The sequence below is a fragment of the Melitaea cinxia genome, chromosome 2, assembly GCF_905220565.1.
Source record: "Melitaea cinxia chromosome 2, ilMelCinx1.1, whole genome shotgun sequence".
Classification (NCBI taxonomy): Eukaryota; Metazoa; Arthropoda; class Insecta; order Lepidoptera; family Nymphalidae; genus Melitaea; species Melitaea cinxia.
The window spans coordinates 7,432,494-7,454,844 of NC_059395.1; the positions used below are offsets into that span (position 1 = coordinate 7,432,494).

The 22,351-nt window shown below is 33.0% G+C and overlaps 1 protein-coding gene across 1 annotated transcript; it reads left to right on the forward strand.

The window, feature by feature from the left end:
* Positions 1-280: 280 nt before the first annotated feature.
* Positions 281-20,925, forward strand: LOC123659142 (heparan-sulfate 6-O-sulfotransferase 1-like). The gene is made up of 5 exons (XM_045594401.1): positions 281-426; positions 8,904-8,986; positions 11,115-11,359; positions 20,056-20,240; positions 20,729-20,925. Exons 1-5 carry the CDS (start codon positions 281-283, stop codon positions 20,871-20,873), a joined length of 804 nt encoding a protein of 267 aa, XP_045450357.1. The 3' UTR covers positions 20,874-20,925.
* Positions 20,926-22,351: the final 1,426 nt, after the last annotated feature.

The following is a 22,351-nucleotide window of genomic DNA, read 5'->3' on the forward strand; positions in this document are numbered from 1 at the left end:
GAAAGCATAGGAAATCTTACCGTTACCATTTCAATTAATAGAAAATATTATTGAATGTGTAAAATTGGAATAACTACAGCAACACCTGAGAAGAGTTTTCCTTTATTACACAAATTACTTTAAGGCTATTGGAGCTTTAGCTATCTTCAGTAGGTGGTGAAAAAGTCCTCGAAGTGAAACGAAGTATAAAGATCAGTTTAGTTAGCTATTAGTTTCCGGTCTTGTAAATGTAGCGAAATTTCTGTTATTGCCTTATCTGCAATTGACGTGAGATTGAATGATGGTTCTCTTTGTCCTTAGATGTGGCCTTCACGCCGATTTCACGGAGCTGACGGCCTGCGTGGGCGGGGAGCTGGACCGACACGAGGGCTCCGCTGTGCACCGGCGGTACTTCTACATAACCCTACTAAGGGAACCTGTTGCCAGGTTGGTAATTAAATGAAATAAAAATGTTTCTTTCGCTAAAAGGTTTGTAGGTTGTAGACACATAAAGAATCTCACAAAACTATTAACAAATCGTAATATAACAAAGTCGAGGTAGCAAAAACAAACATCAATTTAAAAGTTGCTACATTTTAACATTAGGTACAATACAAACTTAGGTTAGCGTATTAAATATCTCGTGTTTCCCAGCAACCTTAATTTAGTCCCAATATTTAGTGCACACTAAATCCTGTTGTCTGGATAGACATCACTTTCTAATATCGTTAGGTTTATGATGTATTATTTATTATTTTTTTATACTGTTCGGTCGACATAATTGAAGTCGGTATTATAGGTAATGTAAAAAAACGCATATGATTCAAATAACATGTCGTTGGTAAATCACAGTTGCTTTGTGTTTCACCGAACGTCATATATAACTACTAGCTGTGCCCGCGACTTCGTCCGCATGGAATTTGATAAAAAAGTTATTGTTCAGTTCGCAGAGTTATAAAATAAATAAATTTCTTAAACAAAAGTAGCCTAAGCTACTCCTTATAACATCAGCTATCTGTCAGTGAAAGTCCCGTCAAAAATGGTCCAGCCGTTTCAGAAATTAGCCGAAACAAAGAGACAGACAGACAGACAAAAATTGTAAAAAATGTTATTTTGGTATATGTACCGTGTAGACATCCATATGCATTTAGTAAAATGCCGTTCTTTTAATATTACAAACAGACACTCCAATTTTATTTATTTGTATAGATGGTATGAGTGTATGATTGTTAAAAACTGAATCGCGCGAGCTTTAATTTGTATTATAAAAAATACAATAATTGTGTTTGCTCGCAAACGAAAAAAAAAAACCGACTTCAATTACATCGACGAGTAATACAACGTAGATCGACGAAAAAATAGTCAAGTAACAACGCATTATCAAAGATTACTCAAAAAGTAGTTATCAGATCTCGATGAAATTTAAATGTGACCACATGATAAACACTGGCTTTCGATTAAATTAAAAATCATTAAAATCAGTACACCTAATAAAAAGTTATTGCGGATTTTCAAGAAGTTCCCTCGATTTCTCTGGGATTCCATCATCAGATCCTGGTTTCCTTATCATGGTACTAAACTAGAGATATCTTCTTTCCAACAAAAAAAGAATTATCAAAATCGGTACACCTAGTAAAAAGTTATTGCGGATTTTCAAGAGTTTCCCTCGATTTCTCTAGGATCCCATCGTCAGATCCTGGTTTCCTTATCATGGTACTAAACTTGAGATATCTCCTTTCCAACAAAAAAAGAATTATCAAAATCGGTACATCCAGTAGAAAGTTATGCGGTATAATACAACGTAGGTCGACGAAAAAAGCGTCAAGTAAAAACGCATTATTAGATATAGCTCGAAAAGTAGTTGTTAGATCTCAAATAAATTTAAATGGGACCAATTGGCACACACCACCTTTCGATTAAAAGAAAATTTGTCGAAATCGCTCCACCCAGTCAAAAGTTCTGATGTAACATACATACACAAAAAAAATACAGTCGAATTGAGAACCTCCTCCTTTTTTGGAAGTTGGTTAAAAAGTCATGTTATTTGTAATTACAAAAAGTAAGTGCAGTAACATAGGTATAGTTTTTGAATGTGTTTTGGACAGGTAATGAAATCATTGTTTCGTCTAATATGTAGCCATATGTGTGTTGAGTTCATTAGTGTCATCATAACACCAACATAATGCTATTAATGTTATTGAGAATCGTTACGACGTTGAATTGATGTGCTTATAAAAAACTTACTGTTATGGTCTCATTAATAAATCATTTATTGATTGATACCTTTGGATATATTTGCAGTTGGTATTATCTTCTGGTCGTTTTTGTCTTGTCATACGTTTCCCAAAAGATTCTTTTTTTTGTTGACCCACAGGAAATCCCTAACGGATTCCCAAAAGAACCTTGAAAAAAAAAGATAAAAAATACCCGATATTTTTATTTGTATACCAAAATATTATTCTGAAATATCAGTCTCAATATTTTAATTCATAGTATTTCCATCGAAAGCGTATATGAATTCAAATAACTTATGAAAATTACAAGGTCAGAACGAAATTATGCGACCCCGGCGGGAAAATTATGCACGATATTATAACACGAGTTAGTTTACGATCTATACGGAACCGAACCGGCGTGCAATATATACCTCTCCTTAGATATTAAATATATCCTAACCTAAACTTTACCCACAACTGAAATATTATAATAAAGAAAAACTTAATACAACAAATATCGAACGTACAGGTTGATACAAGAAACAGGCATAAAAATAAACGATGTATCTTTTTTTTTGTAAAAAAATAGTAAATAGAAGCAGTAGTTTAAGTCTAGTTGTAATTCTACCCTGAGCCATAGCCGCTTCTTTTTACCCGACTGCCAAGGAAGGGTTATGTTTTTCGCGCGTATCTTGTATGTATGTATGTATGTATGTATGTATGTAATATTATTTACTACCTCATATTTCCAGAACCACTGGACGGATTTACATAATTGAGGTATCGTTAGGTTTGTCTTAGCTGCCCAAGTGTTCTTAGATAGGTGACATTAAAAAAAATCAAACATGGCGGCTGCGCGAGGCCATTGTAGTTAATGAAAAAAAAATTTTTTTTCTCGAATACTACAATATGGGTATCAAATTGAAGGACACAATACAAGGATTTTAAAAAGGTATATCATGATTATTATTACCGTAATACTAATAAGGAAATACAATATTAAAGTTTAAAAAATGTGGTCTTTGCTCTTTCCCACGCATATGCCATGCTAAACTCGCCTCCTAGGCGACGAATAAATTCGGGGTGTAGCCTTTCTAATAAAATACAATGGTTAAAAAAAACATACAATTAAAATTACAAATAAAAATTAATAAATGTCACACCAATTTACAATCAGAAATAATAAATTCGGCCACAGAATTTTTTTTTGGCCACGTGGTCAATCTTCTCATTTAATAACTAAGCATCGGGAAAATGAGATAGCCTCTAATAAACTAATTCATCTTCTTTACAACGCCAACTAAAAATATTAAAGAAAGCGTCAAGTCAAGATCAACAGTTATTTTTACTTGTCCTTCTGATTTATACATAGCCAACTAATTTACTGACTCGGCCACGGTATTTGCAACTCATCATCATTTTACGTTTTACAGCTGCAATACAAGCTTCTCAAAAATTATATATTCAAGCTTCAATAAACAACATCATATATTATAACTTAACATGTAAAATTATACTTCATATTCTTTTATCGTGAAAACAGCCACACTGTACGATTTGGCGCGAGTGCGCGACATGACAGCAACCGGCCATTTGCACCAATCAGAGTTCAGAGAGTGTCATTCGATTCATGTACCGACCCGCCCGTGTTTGTTTATTGTCGTTGGTGCGTTCGTGTTGCAATTGTTTCATTTATAATTAATTAAAGTTTTCGAAAAGTTTTAATTAGTTATGACATCTAAAAGTGAAAACGAAGTACCTTTGTACTGTTCTGACGAGGAATCGGAAGAAGAAGGTCAGCCGTCGAAAAAAAAGCGAGGTGAATCTAAGAACTGGATATTCGTAAGTAAATTTTCGACTGTGAGTTCCGCCAATGAAGCCGTGCGTGCAGAAAATACGTGGGCAGTACGCACTACACACGACTCCATGGACGGGAAAAAACGATTTTATAGATGCAACAAAGTACCACGTAAAGGAGTACAGTGTGCTGCAGAAATATATTTGCTATTTGAGGCGGATACAGAAGCAGTGTTACTTTATCGCACAGATTGCGCACATGATCACGGTTCTATTAAGAATAACTACGGTTATGGTATTAGCAACGAAACGAAATCTGAAATCAACAAACTGTATGACCTCCACCTAAAGCCGAAATCAATCTTGGAGTGTTTAAAGAAAAACTCTGAACTTAGAATACCTACAAAAAGGCAGCTTTATAACTATTTAGCAGATCGCCGGCGTATCAAATATGGACCCTCTACTATTTCTTTAGGAGAATTGGAAAAATGGATAATTAAACACACTAATGTGCCAGATAACGATAACAAAGTTTTTGTAATAGCCTATTATATTTTGGAAAGTGATCCGCCTAGTTTTCGCATCGTATTATCTACAAAGAACTTGTTGAAACAATGTATTGTCACTGATATTTTGCACGCAGATGCAACATATAAGTTAATTTGGCAGGGGTTTCCGGTATTGATAGTGGGAACTACTGATAAAAACAGAAAATTTCACCCCATTTGCCTGACAATATCTACAAACGAACGCAAAGCTGATTTTAAAACGATGTTTCAAGGTATAAAGAGCAATCTTCTGTCCATTTTTTCTAAAACATTTGAACCGAAAATCCTAATTTGCGACGCTGCGAAAAGTATACAAAACGCATTTCGTGAAGTGTTTGGAGAAGAGACGATTGTGAAAATGTGCTGGGCTCACGCTAAGAAGAAAATTTGCACTAAATTGGACCAAACGACAAAAAAGAATATTCGAAAACACATATTGGAAGATATTGATGCACTGCAATCAGCTACATCTCCTGAAGTGTTTTCTGCTGCTTCGGAGTTGTTTTTGAAGAAATGGAAAGACGAAAAAGCATTCGTCACATATTTTAAAAAAGAATGGCTAATAAAAAACCCAAACTGGTATTTGGGTGCAGCACCAGTATCACCAGCGACCAACAACGCACTCGAGTCTTTTAACAGAGTTATAAAAGACCACAACACCCTCCGCGAGCGTATACCGTTGGCCCGTTTCTTAGTGGTGGCAGAGGAAATGGTTACTAGCTGGTCACAACAAGCGACAGAAGAAACCTTCGCGACACAACCTGTATTGGAGCTATGTGATTGGACAACCGGATATCAATGGGCTAAAACTGATACCAAAATTAGAGTTGTACAATCAACACCAGACAGCAACACATATTTAATTCCAGGCAAAGACTCGCCCAAAAATAATCAAGCTGAGAAAAAATTCAAGCATTTTGACGAATATAAAAAAGGGTATTTTTCATTTTGGAAAGTAACACTACCAAACAATCAGACCGACTGGATAACTGGTTGTTGTGATTGTCCTGACTTTTATCGCAAATACGTCTGCAAGCATCTGATAGGTCTAGCAATAAGACTGAAATTCGTAATGCCACCATTAGAGGCAAAAGCACAGCCGCTTGGACTGAAAAGAAAGCGTGGAAGGCCAACAAAAGCGCGAGCGGCATTAATAATCCAGTAATGTTTTTTTTCTTTTAATTACGTAATTATACGTGCTAAGTATATCTTTTTTTAATTAATAATTATAAATGATTGTATTTCAATACACAAATAGATTTTTATAAATAAAGTGTTTTATTCTGTCTGTCCTCAATAGTTCATATGTAATAATAGTGGCTTTAATATACTATTTAATGACAATTTTAGGCAAATTTGACGATCGATTAATGTAGGATGACTTACATTTTAAACATACTAAATTATACAATTAGAAGCTAATAGAATTACTATTTTGGTGTCATATATTATTATTTTAGAAGTTTGCTATTTGAATGCATGCCACAAATTTAGATGCAAAAAAATAACCATCATGCTGAGTTATATTTACAGTGGCTTACATAGAAGATAATTAGTGGCTGAGATACCATTATTCAGACGCGCGTTGGTTGTCGCCGACTTAGTAATTTAGAAGGTAACTTATTTTTTCTGAGGCAAATAATGCTATTAAAAAGAAGCTTGTTTAATTAGTACCCATTTACAATTACATTAATAAAATCAATAACAAATACATAATACCAAATACAAACAAATAATTTTAATAATTATTTCATTATTGATTGATTGATTGGTTTAATGGCTTTCAGTTGTGCCAGAGAAGCACGGTTGATTCCGCCAATGTCACGTAGAGTGGAGAACATTATTTCATTATATAAAAACTAATAGTTGTTGACTTAAGCAGTCACCTATTTGTTAAAGGTCAGGCTTACGTTGCTTTGAGCAGAGTGAGATCTTTCTCCGGGCTTGCTATCAGTTCTCTTGACCCTAAAAAATTACTTAATCAACCACATGATGTAAACTGTTTTAATGAATTGAACCGATTACGTAATTTGTCTGACTAAAAAGACATAAATAAAATAATAATTAAAGAAAAAACAAAAAACCCGCCTGCGTGAAGAACAACTAATAGAAAATCAACTGAAAAAGCTGGAACAAGATAAAAATTCAATATGCACACAAAGTCAGCGAAATAAATAGAAACAATATCAAACATTTTGTGCTGTACATTTAAAATATATTAATACGGTAGTCCTTCGAAACTTTATGCAAAGTCGTACATAACATGCAGTCGGAGACATGCACAAAGAGAGAATGATTTGACTTACCCTTCAATTTATATATGATAATATGCAGTCGGAGGCATGAAATTGAAGGGTAAGTCAAATCATTCTCTCTTTGTGCATGTCTCCGACTGCATGTGATGTACGACTTTGCATAAAGTTTCGAAGGACTACCGTATTAATATATTTTAAATGTACAGCACAAAATGTTTGATATTGTTTCTATTTATTTCGCTGACTTTGTGTGCATATTGAATTTTTATCTTGTTCCAGCTTTTTCAGTTGATTTTCTATTAGTTGTTCTTCACGCAGGCGGGTTTTTTGTTTTTTCTTTAATTATTATTTTTTTATCACTTTTATATACATAACATAGCTTAGAAATGGTATGTTTGTATAATTATACAAATAATTCTTTGTTCTATTCTGTTACGTGCAAAATATTATAGAATACTTTTATTTTGTTGTATCTGTGCCTTGCAGTTTCACCCGAATTATTTCGGATCCCGTAGGAATATTGGGATGAGAAATATCCTATGTATTATTCTAGATCTACAGCTGTCATTCGAAGTTTTATTATAATTAGTGCTGTAGTTTTTGCGTTACAGAGTAAAAAAAATCATTCACCCATCGTCACAAACTTTCCCGTTTTTTAATATTATGGATGGTTATTAAAAAGGGTATTTATAAGTTCAATATTATTTTAAACCTGCGCCAGTCACAATAAAGCGCTTTGTGGCCGTAAAATCGATAACGCTTATCTCAGATTTAGATATCAATCCGTAGTAACTTTTAATAATGGAAGCTCTAACAAATAACGTGTTTTAATGATTATGCTAACATTTTATAATAACTATTCTACTGTAGTGACGAAAATTTCATTAATGTTGATAAAAGTGGGGATGATTTCCTCTTGGGGTTGATTTTCAACTTAGCCATGCTTGCCTAGATTTTATCAAAAATACCGATAGCTATCGATAGTCATTGTAGTAAAATTATGGGCCAACCCGCTTTTTGAGCTGGTGATGGACTAAACACCAACCCTCCTTCAATGTACTGAGGAGGCCTTTGTCTCAGATTGTTCATTTTCGTTAAAGTTAATCAATGAACTTCTACTGCTGGATGGATATAGGTTTCTCCACTTAAAAGTTCTTACGACCAAAGACTCCAATCCCACCAGAAACCAATGTCCCCCAAAAACTGCGCGCAAAAATTAGTGATTTACTGATGTCGTCTTTCATAGCACAGGTTTGACTTCTAGCACATTAGTGCTCCTACCGTCAGCGGTATTTTTAACAATTTTTAACATGGCTGAACCGATTTTGACTGGCCTTTAACTGCGAAATAATTATTATCGTAAGGGTTCATTTCTAAGACTGTTTATGATTTAAAAAAAATAGGGGTTTCGCACAAAAAGTTAAAAAGCCTGAAATGGAGAACGTAATTTGATTTCTTTTTTCTCGATTTAAGTTGCAGGTGGCAGCTGGTAAATAATTTAATGACATGTATTGTGTAACCGAACTTTAACTGGCCTATTTGTTTCGTGTAAATATTTTATTACATACATATTTTATTCGAGTAGGCATTTAAAATTTTAATTCTATCCCTCTAACTTATTGACTTAAAGGTTTCATTGGAACTTGTACAATAAATCGAGAAAAAGAAACTTGGTGAGCTATATGATCAACGCTTTGACCAATGAGTTTTTCTTTTAAAATTATTAAGTCTTGTTTAAAAAATATTGGTTTGAAATTGTAATGCATACATGATAATTTTTATTTATGTGTGCTGGCTGTTTTATTTGCTTTTAATTTTTTTTTATATATCTTCTATATAAGTAATAATAAAACGGCAAATGTGTTGATAAGCGTAAAACTCGACTACAGCTTTTTAATTTTATCCTAATACTAATTTGTAGAAAGTTCTTACGGAAAGAAAATTTAAAGCGACTGCGTAAAAAGTTGAAAAATTTAAGAAAACTTCAAGATTATTCACATTTACGCTTCTGACAGTTAACAAGAAAGGACAACGTCTGTCGAGTCAGCTAGTGTATTATGTAAATAGGGGGTGATGACGTGTCATTTATGTAATATTTTTTTCTGCAGATATTTGTCAGAATACCGACATGTAAAGCGCGGAGCTACGTGGAAGGGTTCGAGACACTGGTGCCAAGGGCGCACGGCGTCGGGTGAGTACCATCACTGCAACATTTATAATTCAAGAAGAGGATGATGTGTAAGGTGGAACGCATCATATCATCATATATACATATTATCATCACGTTTCATCATATGTTTCTTTAAAATATCAGATCAGACGTTTCTTTTAAAAAGCATTCTAAAAGCGAACGAATGCAATAATTGTGCAGATATTGATGAGAAAATGTAAAGCACATGCTGCAATTACACGTCCTAAAACTCTTTGATATTTCAGTAACAACTTTTTATTTTTATTTTTTTTTATTTTTATTTTACGTAAAAGAGTGCCTTGTAAATAGCTCCTTCTTTAAAAAAAATATATTTTTTACAACGTTTTAAATGAACCTGCTTACCGGTTGCATTTTCTGATCTTTGATATAGTATAGCCAGGTTTGACCATATACTGCACGCAACGTAAAGATATCATAAGTACCCGGTATTAAGTTTTAAACTCAAAGAAGTAATCGTAGTTATACTTTGGAGTATTTTTTGTATTTTTTTTAACAATGTATTTGTATTCAAATAACTTTTCACTGATGAAATCAATGTCATACACTTTTTAAACAATTTTGACTTAAAGTTCAATGTGTTTTTTGTTCAGATGTTATTCTGTTCAGAAGTTAGGTGTAATAAAATATGTCAACATCTTGAATAAATTATAGATTGAAGTTTCGATACATCTATATATCACGGCAAATTAAAAATTAAATTATGTGACAGGTTTATGGAACTTGATTATTTATCTGTTCGAATTACTTATATACATTATAATAAATTTAATATTAAAAGTATTTAAAAGAACAATTTGAATATGGTAATCATATCGACGTATTCGATTGGATATGAGATGATATTTTTCATTTTAATTCATGTATGTAACACTACATTTATGAATTCTTTTTCAAAAGTAAAGATCCAGCTTTCAAACATATCTTTGATTCTTTCCAAGTATTATTTCTTTTTTGGCTTTGCTAAATACATCATAGGTGACTGACTGTACGAATAACTATTTGGTATTTTTAATTTGATAGATAATTATATTGATCTAATTTCGTTACTTATAAGAGGCTACACTTATACACACATATAATACATTAAAAATTTAATATAAGTACAATTGTTTCCTTAAGTATGAACTTTTTTTTTAATTTTTGTGTGTCTAGTTCATTGCATGGAAAGTCTTGTTTCTGGGACGTAGGAGCTAATAATAGGCTATTTTAATGCAGCGACCACTTCGTTACAATAAATTATAAAGCAAAGTTGTTGATTTCGCTTGTAGATTCTGCGTCGTGAAAACTTCATACCATGTCTAATTACGCGATTATAATTAAATGATAAATATATTATAATTAATTAGCGATTTATCATTATTCTTTATCTTATTTTGTGGTGAGTTTAATTAAATAAACCATTGTTACATTGTACTCACAAAAAATATGATTTATAGACGTAATTTTTAATTTTGAGTCAATGTAACATGAAAAATTAAAGTAAATTATAAATTATTTATAATTAGTTCTTGAGTTGTAAAGTGTTAATCTATACAAATAAATAAAATTGAAGTGTCTGTTTATAATATTAAAATAACCGCTTTTTACTGAATGCATATGGATGTACACGGTACATATACCAAAATAACATGTTTTACAATTTTTGTCTGTCTGTTTTTTCGGGCTAATCTCTGAAACGGCTGGACTGATTTTTATGGGACTTTCACTGGCAGATGATGTAGTATGGGGTAACTTGGGCTACTTTTATTTTAGAAATTTATTTATTTTATGACTCTGGGAACTGAACAATCACTTTTTTGTTAAATTCACACGCACAAAACAGCTAGTATATATAATATTTTAAAATATTGAAATAAAAATAAAATATAATTTATAAATTGACCGTATAATTTATTGTTATATTAAATCTTGTTTAAATTAAATCAATAAAAAATAATATACAGATATTTTCTTTGGTAGAATAATCGAGTTGTATGTCAAATACAAAAATAATGTTAAAAGTTATTTAAAATGTAGTCATTAATTATTTTGATATATATGTGTAATTTAAGACTAACGACTTAGCTAGGTAAGAATAGCTAAACTGGAACTTCTTTATTGTATCTAGCGGCGGAGGTACCAGCGTGCTACACGGGCGATTCTTGGCGAGGGGTTACTTTAGAAGAGTTTGCGGCTTGTCCCTGGAACTTGGCAAACAACAGGCAGACTCGAATGCTCGCAGACTTGGCTCTCGTCGGCTGTTACAACGGGACATTACGGCATCGGACTTCAGATACGGATCGAGTATTGCTCGCGTCGGCCAAACGAAACTTGGCCGCCATGGCGTACTTCGGACTCACTGAATTTCAAAAGGTATGTCCTAATTGTTGTCTAACACAAATTAGAAATAGAAATAGCCAACAATATTATTAATGCGACTAAATTCACATTATAACTGACACGTTATGACTGAAATTCACGTTATAAAATGACATTTTAAATTACAAAAACATACTTATGAACGACTGCACCAAATCCTTTATTTATTTTTTTGTTCGTTATTGTCATGACTAGGTTTTGTATCAAAAAAATTTAAAATTTGAAAAATTATATGGCGGTACGAAGTTCTCCAGGTCGAAGATTTCAGTCGTAGTTACAGCTAATTCAAGCAGGCATCAAGCATATGTGAGGAATCTGTATGGATTAACTATTTTGGATTTATCGTCTGCTGACCCCGAAAACGTTGTTTTGCCATTTTTTTCGATTTGATCGTAGCACCAACTGTCGGGACAAACTGAAATTAAAATAGAATAATATTTAATTTGTGATGCTGCGATGGTAGCGCAGTCTACCGGATCCAATGTAAAAGATTCCAAAATTAACAACTACTTATAAATGAAAAATTAGTTAAATAAACATTTTCCAGTGGACCAAATTGTGAATCTAAACCATCCTCGAATCCCCTTGAACTCACACAAAAATTTCATCAAAATCGGTCCAGCCGTCTAGGAGGAGTTCAGTGACATACACACGCACACAAGAAATATATATATAAAGATGTGAGTAATCCGTAAATCTAATTAACGTGTTCGATAGCGAGTGATGCATAAAATAACATTATACGTCAATGTCACTGTGACGGATTATAATAAGACTACTACTGATACAAATATAGACCTATATAATCGGACTCTGCCTACTGAATAATTAAATAACACTAAAAACATCAGATGATAATCCTATTTTATATTTAAAATTCGGTAGCAACGGAAAATAAACTTATTAGTAGGCACTGAATCGAATAATCCGAGATAATTTGTGAGATGTTTTCTTAGAACTAATTACTAATTTTTTCACTTCACGTTTTTCATATAATAAATTAGATATTTTTTTTTAAAAGAAATTCGCTTATCTTTCTTTATAGCTTAATTTCGTATTACTTGATCTTTTCATGTTCCGTAAAAAGTTGAGAGAGAGAAAAAAAACGAAGTGTAATTAGTTAGCTATTGTCTGAAAGGCCAAAGCTTCATTTAATTTGAAGGATTGAAGGGTTATCCTCAAAGCTTTGTGAGGAAGCACTTTTTCATAACGTTTAATCCAGTTTCTAGTTATTCTTAAGATACATTTTTTTTTTTTGCTGTAATTTCGCTTCTTACTATTCATATTTTCGCTCAAGAATCGTCGTTATTTTTTTTGATGAAGGAGAGGAAAGGAATATTTTCCTAATTAACTGGAAGAAGTTTATACGAGTGTCGGATATTTTATGCACGTATTCTGTAGTATTTGTCCAGAGGGTACAGAGTGTGCTCTGTCGTATGGGGAATTAGTCGACATAACACGACTTGTTCGCTATGTGAGGAAACTGTAACAATAATAAGGAAAGATGTAATTGTACCCGGGCTCTGTGTTTTATCTTGTGAATATATTTCATTTATTTTTTTCGATTTCCGCTCGAAGTGGATATTTATGTTTGTACAAATATTTATTTCCAGTCTGGTTGTCCTTGTCCTTGTACCCCACCGTGCCTCGGAGAGCACGTACGCTTTCGGTCCCGGTTGTTATGTACAGCTGATAGCGATCGTTACTCCTAGTAGGGAATATATCTGTCAACCCGCATTGGAGCAACGTGGTAGATTAAGCTCTGATCCTTCTCCTACATGAGAAAAGAGGCCATGTAGCAGTGGGATATTACAGGCTGAAGATTCGGTGTTGTTGTACTTAAAGCTCATTTCACTAGTTGAATTCTTTATCTCACATATATGTTGTTGATAAGCATTATCAACAGGAGTGAAAAAAGGCTCTTTGTTCTTACTATTTTCTTCTCAACCAGTAAAGATAAATTTTAGATTCAAATGTAGCGAATGCGGTTCGAATCTGAAAGTGGAGTTTGATGTTAAAAAGAAAAACGTATTAAAAATCTTATGTCTGTGTTTGGATACCGTTAGAAATCAGATGATTTCGTTAGTAGTCGGTGAAGGGTCCTTAGTATAACGAAACTTGTTATGGAAAATTCTGTTAAATACATGACACGTTTGAGTTGTAAGGTTTTTTTATGATCATATCTGTGTCGATTTCTGATGATGTTTTAGTTTCTGAGACACCAACTGAATTTGAAATTAGTTTCATTTTTACTACTATATGAATTCAAAATTTTTGATACATGGTTTTTCCTATGTTCTTTACTCATTTACTTACACCAGAAATACTGAATAGATCTGTGTGGAATTTAGCTGATATATAGGTTATAGAGGTCAGAAAGTAAAAGTCCCATAAGGTTACTTTTTATCCCGGAAAATGTATGTTTCCTGTGGGATAGATTTGTTTTGTTTTAGATATAGCAAGGGATCGATATGTTTTTTTCTTGCTTGCTGTTTTTTATAGGTCAGAGGACACTATTTAGGACACTATTTCAACATCGAAATTTCCAAACATAAAATTCGAGTTATAACTAGTAATTCTTTGACGAAAGAAATTACTTTCATTTTTAATTTAATACACGTTTACTATTGTTTCATTGATGATTAGAAATCTATATAAATAAAAATGATCATAACTTCGTAAAGACTGCACTAAGTTGAGTAATTCTGAATTCTTAAATGCTAAGGTAAGATATGTGTAAAAGATAAATTATAAATAATTGATATAGTTAAAATATACAGTTCCGACGAACTACCGGCATCATCTAGTCACTAATCATAGACACATGTAACTCGTGCAATAGTTAATACCAATGTACGGGACGTTCCTATTAAACCTACTCCAGTCCAACGACCCTCGCAAATAAGTACGGCCATTATTTGCACTTTACTCATTGTCCGTGACTATTTGCCACTGCCGGCGTGAGCCTCCATTGTTTCTATGAATATTTATTACGTATAGTTAATGTTCGGTTTACACGGGGACTTGCTCTACATCTTGGATTACTGGGTGTAGTTGGCTGACCACACACTCCGTTTCGAACGGGATTGTCCCTTTACTCGATCCGGTGTCCCCAAAATGGAATCAAAAACTACTCTATAGACTTTTGTAGACTTAGGAATACATTTTTTTGCCGTTAAATTTTTATATTTATCTTGTTGTTACACGAGTAGTTTTATTATAAACTAGCAGTATTTCTTAAAGTATCTATGTAATTTCTGTTCCCTTTTATTTCTTACTAGCTGACCCCGCAAACGTTGTTTTGCTATATATGTTATTAAACCCTCTTATAACCTTGTATGAAAAATAGATGTTGGCCGATTCTCAGACCTACCCGATATGCACACAAAATTTCATAAAAACAGTCCAGCCGTTTTTGAGGAATATTATAACTAACGTTGTGTCACAAGAATTTTATATATATATGATTTTTCACTGAATTATTTGTTCAATCACAATAAAATAATAATAGCCTATGGTCACTCCTAAATAGTGTAGCTTTAAATAGCTAAAGAATGGTATAGATGTAGTATAGATGTAAATAGCTAAAGAATGGATCATCACTCTCCGTCATATTGCTCCACAGAAAAATTATTTTGTCGAGACACGTACCTTTTTGTGGATTCATTCAGCTATTCATCATTTTAAATGTATAGAGGGTTTAATTGTTTCACTAATTTTAATTAGGAAGGAAGTGTAGCACGAGCTTAGCAAATCTCGTGTCTTCGTAAACATTAATTATTTATTTATTAGTTCTCGTTCGTGGAAACGATATTTTCACGTGCGTTTATTCGATCGATCTCATAGAAAGCGTGCGCTGTCGTAGAATGTAACACTGAAACAATCTAATATATAAAATTCTCGTGTCGCGGTGTTTGTTGCCAAACTCCACCGAAACGGCTGGTACATATCGGGTAGTTTGCTCGGCTTGACCGATTCTCATGAAATTTTGTGTGCATATCGGGTAGGTCTGAGAATCGGCCAACATCTATTTTTCATTCCTCTAAGTTATAAGGGGGGGGGGGGGGGTTGGGAAGGTTAATAAAATATATGGCAAAACAACGTTTCCGGGGTCAGCTAGTAGGTAATTTTATAAATCACATAGTAGTTGCTGACTGCTTTAAATCGACACTTTCTTATCAATGAATTCAGTAAGAAATTATGAATATGTAATGTATCTATTTACTGTGCTCACTTTAAGAAGATGAGACATTTAATAGCCGAGGTTTACTTACATAAACTAATTTGGTCAATTATAAGCATATATCAACATTTACTAAAAGTTACTTAAGTTAGATATATGTATGTATCAATTAATTAACTTAATAAGATTATCAAGACTTAAAAAATAAAAATAAAAAATCGTTCCAAACTTTTGACTAGCCCGTTGGCGCAGTTTGTAACGACCCTGCTTTCAGCTCCGGGGGTTATGGGCTCGATTCCCACCTCGAGTCTGGCTGTAATATATATATTTATTTATATACGTATCATTTATAAGTAATTTTATCGAAAAAAAATTTAGCTTTAGCAGTCGGCTGTTACCTATAACACAAGCATTAAGTTGCTAACTTTAGCAACAGACGACCGTGTGTGTATTGTGTACATATTTATTTATTTAATTATTTATGAAACGTGTGTATTTGTTATGTATTAAAAATATATAGTAGGTATAAATAAAAAGTATAACCACAATAAGGTCGAAGTTTTATATACAGAGTGGGATTTATTCCACGATCATTTGAATGTTTCGTTTCTTTTTTATTTACATATAGTCTAAGATCAGAACTAGACATGATCTTTACTCATTAGCTCAATGGATCAAAATTATTTTATATCTGCTTTAGCTTGTTAAAGATAAATCGCGAAAGAGTTGGCTGGATAATTCCTGGCCAGGCTATATTATATTCGGCAACTGCCATTCAAACCACTATTTTTGCAGGCAACCCTATATCATCGTATTTATTTGCATGTGAGTGCACGTGGGTGAAAGTAACTCGTATCAATATATATTAATATACCCTTTTTATATCTGCTGACCAGTAGTTACGCCAGAAAAGTAATAGACAACCCAACGTTTGCATTTTCTACAGGCTTCATATTGTAAGTAGTTATTAAATTCATTGTTTAAATTCGTAGGTGCATTTTTAAATATAAATAATTTTTTTCATGTAGAATTAAATATAGCTGGCCAGGAATTTTTTAGCCTGGCCTTTATTTATTTTTAAATATAGTAAAATAAATCTAAGAGATTTTTCATCCATAAAACAGATGGGTGAAGTTCGTATCTAGTTCGGATCTCCTACTAGTACCTACGAAAATAAAAAACGGTATAGTGATAAAATTTATTTTCGACATAAAAAATGTTTTATACATTTATCGAATTGCTTCATACGTTGCGCCGAGGTGATCTATAATCATGAAGGATGTTTTGTGATAATAGATGCCCCTGTGGCTTCACTTGTAACGATATTAATGGTGACTGTCTCTTTACTAATTGAAAAATAATTCAATTTAGATTTCGATTTTCGCTTGGATTCTGTGTATAAAATATATTTAATTCATTATTTGTATTTATTAGGAAAAAAGTATTTATGTCAGGCAAAATACAGGCATTAAGTTGCGTACCTTAGGAATAGACTACATTGTGTGTAGGTTTATCGAACTATAACATAAATTACTATGATTTGTATCTGGATTTAAATCCATTCGCTTACATTCACGCAGAACATCACAAATTATGATTTGACGATTTTTAAAAGAGTGCTGTGTGGCTACGGCACTAAAGAATTTAGCCACCCCCTCTCTTCCCGTGGGTGTCGTAAGAGGCGACTAAGGGATAACAAGGTTCCACAACCACCTTGGAACATAAGAAGCCGACCGATGGCGGGATAACCATCCAACTGCTGGCTTTGAAATACACAGGCCGAAGACGGGCAGCAGCGTCTTCGGTGCGACAAAGCCAGTACTGCGGTCACCAACCCGCCTGCCCAGCGTGGTGACTATGGGCAAAGCACATGAGTTCACGTTATTTTTGGCGTAAACTTGTGGAGGCCTATGTCCAGCAGTGGACTGTATAGGCTGTAATGATGATGTAATGATGAAAAGAGTAAAACTTGAGCTTTTTACTAGTTTTTCTCAGGTACTGTATATTCTGAAACGGATAGTTTTACATAAAACATTGTTTTATAATGACGATTGAAAATTTATTTTAAAAGTTAAGTAAATTTTATTTTTATCAAAGATTACTCAAAATTAGTCAACAGATCTCAATCAAATTGAAATGGGACCACAGAACACGCAACACCTTTCAACACTTCTTTTCACTGAGGTAAAAGTTCTGAGGTAGGTTCTGATATACATTAAAAAAAGTCGGTTAAAAATTGTTATTAAAACCAGCGTTGCAAAAGCTACCGATTTATCGGTAGATCTACCGATTTTGGCCCTTGTCTACCGATATACCGATTTAGCAGTGCTATCTACCGAATTTTTGAATTTTCAACTAATGTAAAATAATTTTCTAAAAAAAAAGGTAAAATAATATTCGTAATACTGTAACACTAAAAGAAAACGGTAACACAAAATCAATGTACGAGGACTTCCCGAAATTCTTCCCACCACGTCGAATATGACCGTTCAAATCCGCGGTGTGTTAAAACAAATTGTACTAACACGTCATATAATAGAGTTTATTATTGTCTGGTGAGTATAGAAGGGAAAATCCCTGAAGAAACCTTTCTTCGGGTTTGTTTCTTGAATTAGGTATAGGACTAGTGATAGATTATTTTTGGATTATATCGATGGATTAGGATTAGTATTCGGATTCATTATTGACATGGGAAGATTCAATTCACATTTAACAAATTAAATGTAGTTGCGAAATTTTGTGAAGTATTAAGCGAATTCATCGCTAATTCATACTTCTTTTGCGGCAACGTGCTATTCTATCGGACCCACGGGAAGTCGGGAATACTAATAATCTGTTTCATTATTAGCAATTTAGCAGTTGCTGCGAAGAATGAAATTATGCAATCTTTGGTTTGTTTGTATTTATAATGCTTGTATATACTACTTCTATAATTAATGTTTCTTAGTGATAAAACGTATAGCTTTTGAGTACTTTCTTTTTCTGTAATGTAAAATAATTATAATTATAAATGGAACAAAAATTTGCACGCCGTTTAAACTAGATTATATGAGACATTGTAACTAATGACACCTTATGTATTAACTATATTCATGCAAATAAAGAATTTGATTTAATTTAACGGAACAAATTTAAATAAATGAACGCATTATTGACTTAAAATACTTTTGTTTTACTCCGAGTAAAAATCTACCGATTTCTACCGATTTTTCGGAGCCAAATATACCGATTTTTTATTTTACACTTTTGCAACACTGATTAAAACCAGTATTCTTATTATTAATCGAATAAAACAAACAAATAATTATTTCCTTTAGATTAAAAACACTCAAAAGTTATTTGGAAGTATAGCGTTAAAATAGGTCTATGTTTTCCTTTAATTCTGTGTAATGAGTTCCATTTTATGTAAAAGTTAATTTTGTTCAGTCTAAAAATAATAACCGCATCCATTTATTATTTTAGGATGAAAGCTTAGGAAATTTCATCGTTATTATTTAAATATGAGGAATATAATGTTGAACGTGTAAGATTGGAATAACTTTTATGGTTGGAGTTACTCTGATGCGCAGTAATTTTGGCAAGTGTATAAAAATAACTGTAGAGTATAAAGGAGTTCTTGAACGACATATTTTATATCTCAAGAATTGCAAGTGTCTTTGGTTGGAGACTTTGAGTGTAATATTTTATGAACAATGTAAGAATTCATAAGATATACCTAATGGTTTATATAGATGAAAATTAGTACACACTCATACGCTCTGCCGGTCTAGTTTGAAAAGAATATTTTTAAAATGATAATAAACAAAACTAGACTATATATATACTAGTGTATATGTATTTATATATTTGTTATATATACTTTTTTACTAATTTAAATTTAATTCATTATTTTTTTTCCATCTGAAAAGCAATATCCCTTTCATTATCATGTCAGAAGAGATTGCTTTTTAGCAATAGGATCGCCGCCTGGTTGTACAATTTGTGTCTATGATTGCTTGTAATGTAAATTTTGTTCTTTGTTTAAATTTGCAATAAAGTTTATTATTATTAGACTATGATTCAGAAAAAGAAGTGATAAATTATAGTAAGTTGATGAACTGTACTAATACGTTGTCATCAATATATCATAATTAAACTCAGAAAATCACGAGTCAAGTAAACGTCAAGTTTTCAATTATGTAAAAGTTTCATTTGTATCTATTCTTCAGATTTGTTCCCTCACGAATCAGGTATTTATGTTTATGCAAATATTTGTTTCTTGACTGTTTGCTTTACCTGGTGGATTTACTTTTTCTTGAAGAGCACGTAACGCCATCAAACGCGATCGTTAAGATAAACACACAATATCCGCCAGTTCGAGATTAAGTTCAAACCTTTCGACATAGAGTAAAGACCTTGCCTACTAACAGTGTGCAAACTTGGCCTATTTTATGTGACTTGACCAGCTGTGGTACTCTTATATAAGCTGTTTTAGTTCAACTCATTTAAAACAATCTTTTCCCGGCAGATATCTCAGTACGTGTTCGAGGAGACGTTTAATCTACGTTTCGCGGTGCCCTTCACGCAGCACAACGCGACTGTGTCTGGCGCCACATTGGCCGCGCTCTCGCCCTCGCAAATAGCGCACATACGACGGCTCAACTCGCTCGACTTGGAACTCTACGAATTCGCTAAGAACCTCATGTTTAAAAGGTATGTCTGTTTTATATTACTTCAATAAACTGGCAAAGAAACCTAAGGTCCGCCTGATGGTAAGAGGATATCGCCTATGGACGTTAGCAACGTCAGGAGCATTGCAAGGGCGTTGCTCTAGCCCAACTTTCCGTAGAAGCTCTTTCTATCTTACTAACCACAGGAACATGAAGCTAGTGAAAACTTGAGATCAATATCATTTAGCTACGATCTCATGTAAGGTAAGTCTGCCTTACGTACTTACGTACCACTTAGAGAATGTAATTAAATTAATGATTAAAAAAACATTTCGTTTCAGTATCTAATTCAAAATAAAATGAAGAACATACAAATGTAGGACTCTTGTCACTAATTTATATAGAAGATAAAACTTTTCTTGTCAAATTTATGCAGAAATACCTATAACTCGATCTTTGTCACGTCATTATAAAGTTAACCCTTAAATCTCCCGAGAATCTGTGGAAAATGTGAAATGTTTGGTCGAACAGATTCGAAGCGCTCAAGAAACGTGACAGTGATTTCGAATTCCGCTGGCGGCACCTCGGCGAGGTGGCGCCGAAGGTCGGAGTCACGGAGTTCGACTGGGACAATAATCTGGAGGACGCCACTACTGAGAGGTCTCGAGGCAAGTAGATGGATACCCATTACCTTATTATTACTGGGAGAAAATTAAAATAAGTTTTTTAATGTTGGCATGAAATCCAATACTATATAATCCTAAGGTTCAAATTTTAAATTCTAAGGATTTTTTTTTTGTTTCTTTAATTTTATTCCCCAGCAGTCTGGTTTTTGAGTTATTTCATTGAAGTTTTCAAACTTAAATCCTTCCTGTATTGCGTTTTACTTATCCAATTGTAATAGTATTATTTCGTGTGCAGGGAAATCCTTTAAGTAGAAGAAAGTTTGAGACCTCAGTCGCGGCAAACCACAGCTCAGTGGGTGAAAATTGTACGTTATTGGTGCATGCTTATATCTAAGGACGCCGATGTTTTAGACGTACCTTAGTACCTTAGTATTCTTTAACAACTATTTGTGTTCATATAGAAAGAATTTAAGCATTTATCCAACAAAAACTACACAAAAAAACTATTTTATTCCAATAAAATTATATATGTACATGTATATTGCTATGTAACACAAGCGTTGTTAAAGATAATAAATATGTGTTAAGTGCATAATAAGACTAGTCAATAAAAATTGATTTAAGTTCTTTGATTGTAAACTATGGTATATACTCGTTAAGAAAATAGTAACTCACCGCTCTCACTCAGCTTAGCCACGCGCCTTGGCCAATTTTTGATTAAGTTTGATTGATAGAAATATAATATGTCAAGGTATGGCTAGGCTAAGTGACAGTGATGACTTATTATTTTCTTAACATGAATAGACTACTTTATTAATTATATTGGAGTTATTTGGCATCTATTTGAAATAATTTGTGCACCTTTCATTAACCGAGGCAGCTAACATCAAAATAGAACAAGATAAAAAGGAAATGTCTAAAGTTTGGTACTGTCAATGGCACGGCACGTACGCTATCATTGAGGACGTAATGTGACAAGGGGAAGCGACGTAACATAATAGGGTAATGCTATGGGAAGGACCTGTTCAAATAGTTTGCTTATTCGATTAAGGCCACCTACCTATAACAAACTATTCATTTTTACTAACGGATCCTTAAATTTATTATATTTCGGATTCGAATTTCGAATATTTCGTGTTCCAGATTCGAATATTTCGTGTTCGATATTTAACGCTACATGGGTAAAACTAATCGTTTTCCAATTACATCTAATATAATCGTAATGAATTACGGTGCATTGTGTTAAAAATATTATCACATGAGTCTAGAACGTGTCATCATGAGGTGTTGAGTAGTAGCAAACGTTAGATACAAAAGATCAAACAATTGTAATAATGACAGCTGTCATTTCGATCAAGGGAATTGATATTCTATGTATAGTGAGTGTTAAGACAACGTTTAAAAATGATTTGACAGCGTTGAACGATTTATATTAACGAGATACTGAAAATAATATTTTTAATGATTAAATTCTCGGAAACTTTGCAGTTCTGTGGACTATATTTCATGTATTGTGTACAGTATGTTT

Excerpts from the sequence above, each read along its gene's own strand:
- LOC123659142 (XM_045594401.1), top strand. The coding sequence starts at position 281 with ATGGTTCTCTTTGTCCTTAGATGTGGCCTTCACGCCGATTTCACGGAG. Across the intron at positions 427-8,903 it reads CTAAGGGAACCTGTTGCCAG|ATATTTGTCAGAATACCGAC; the intron begins GTTGGTAATTAA and ends TTTTTTCTGCAG. Across the intron at positions 8,987-11,114 it reads CCAAGGGCGCACGGCGTCGG|CGGCGGAGGTACCAGCGTGC; the intron begins GTGAGTACCATC and ends TATTGTATCTAG.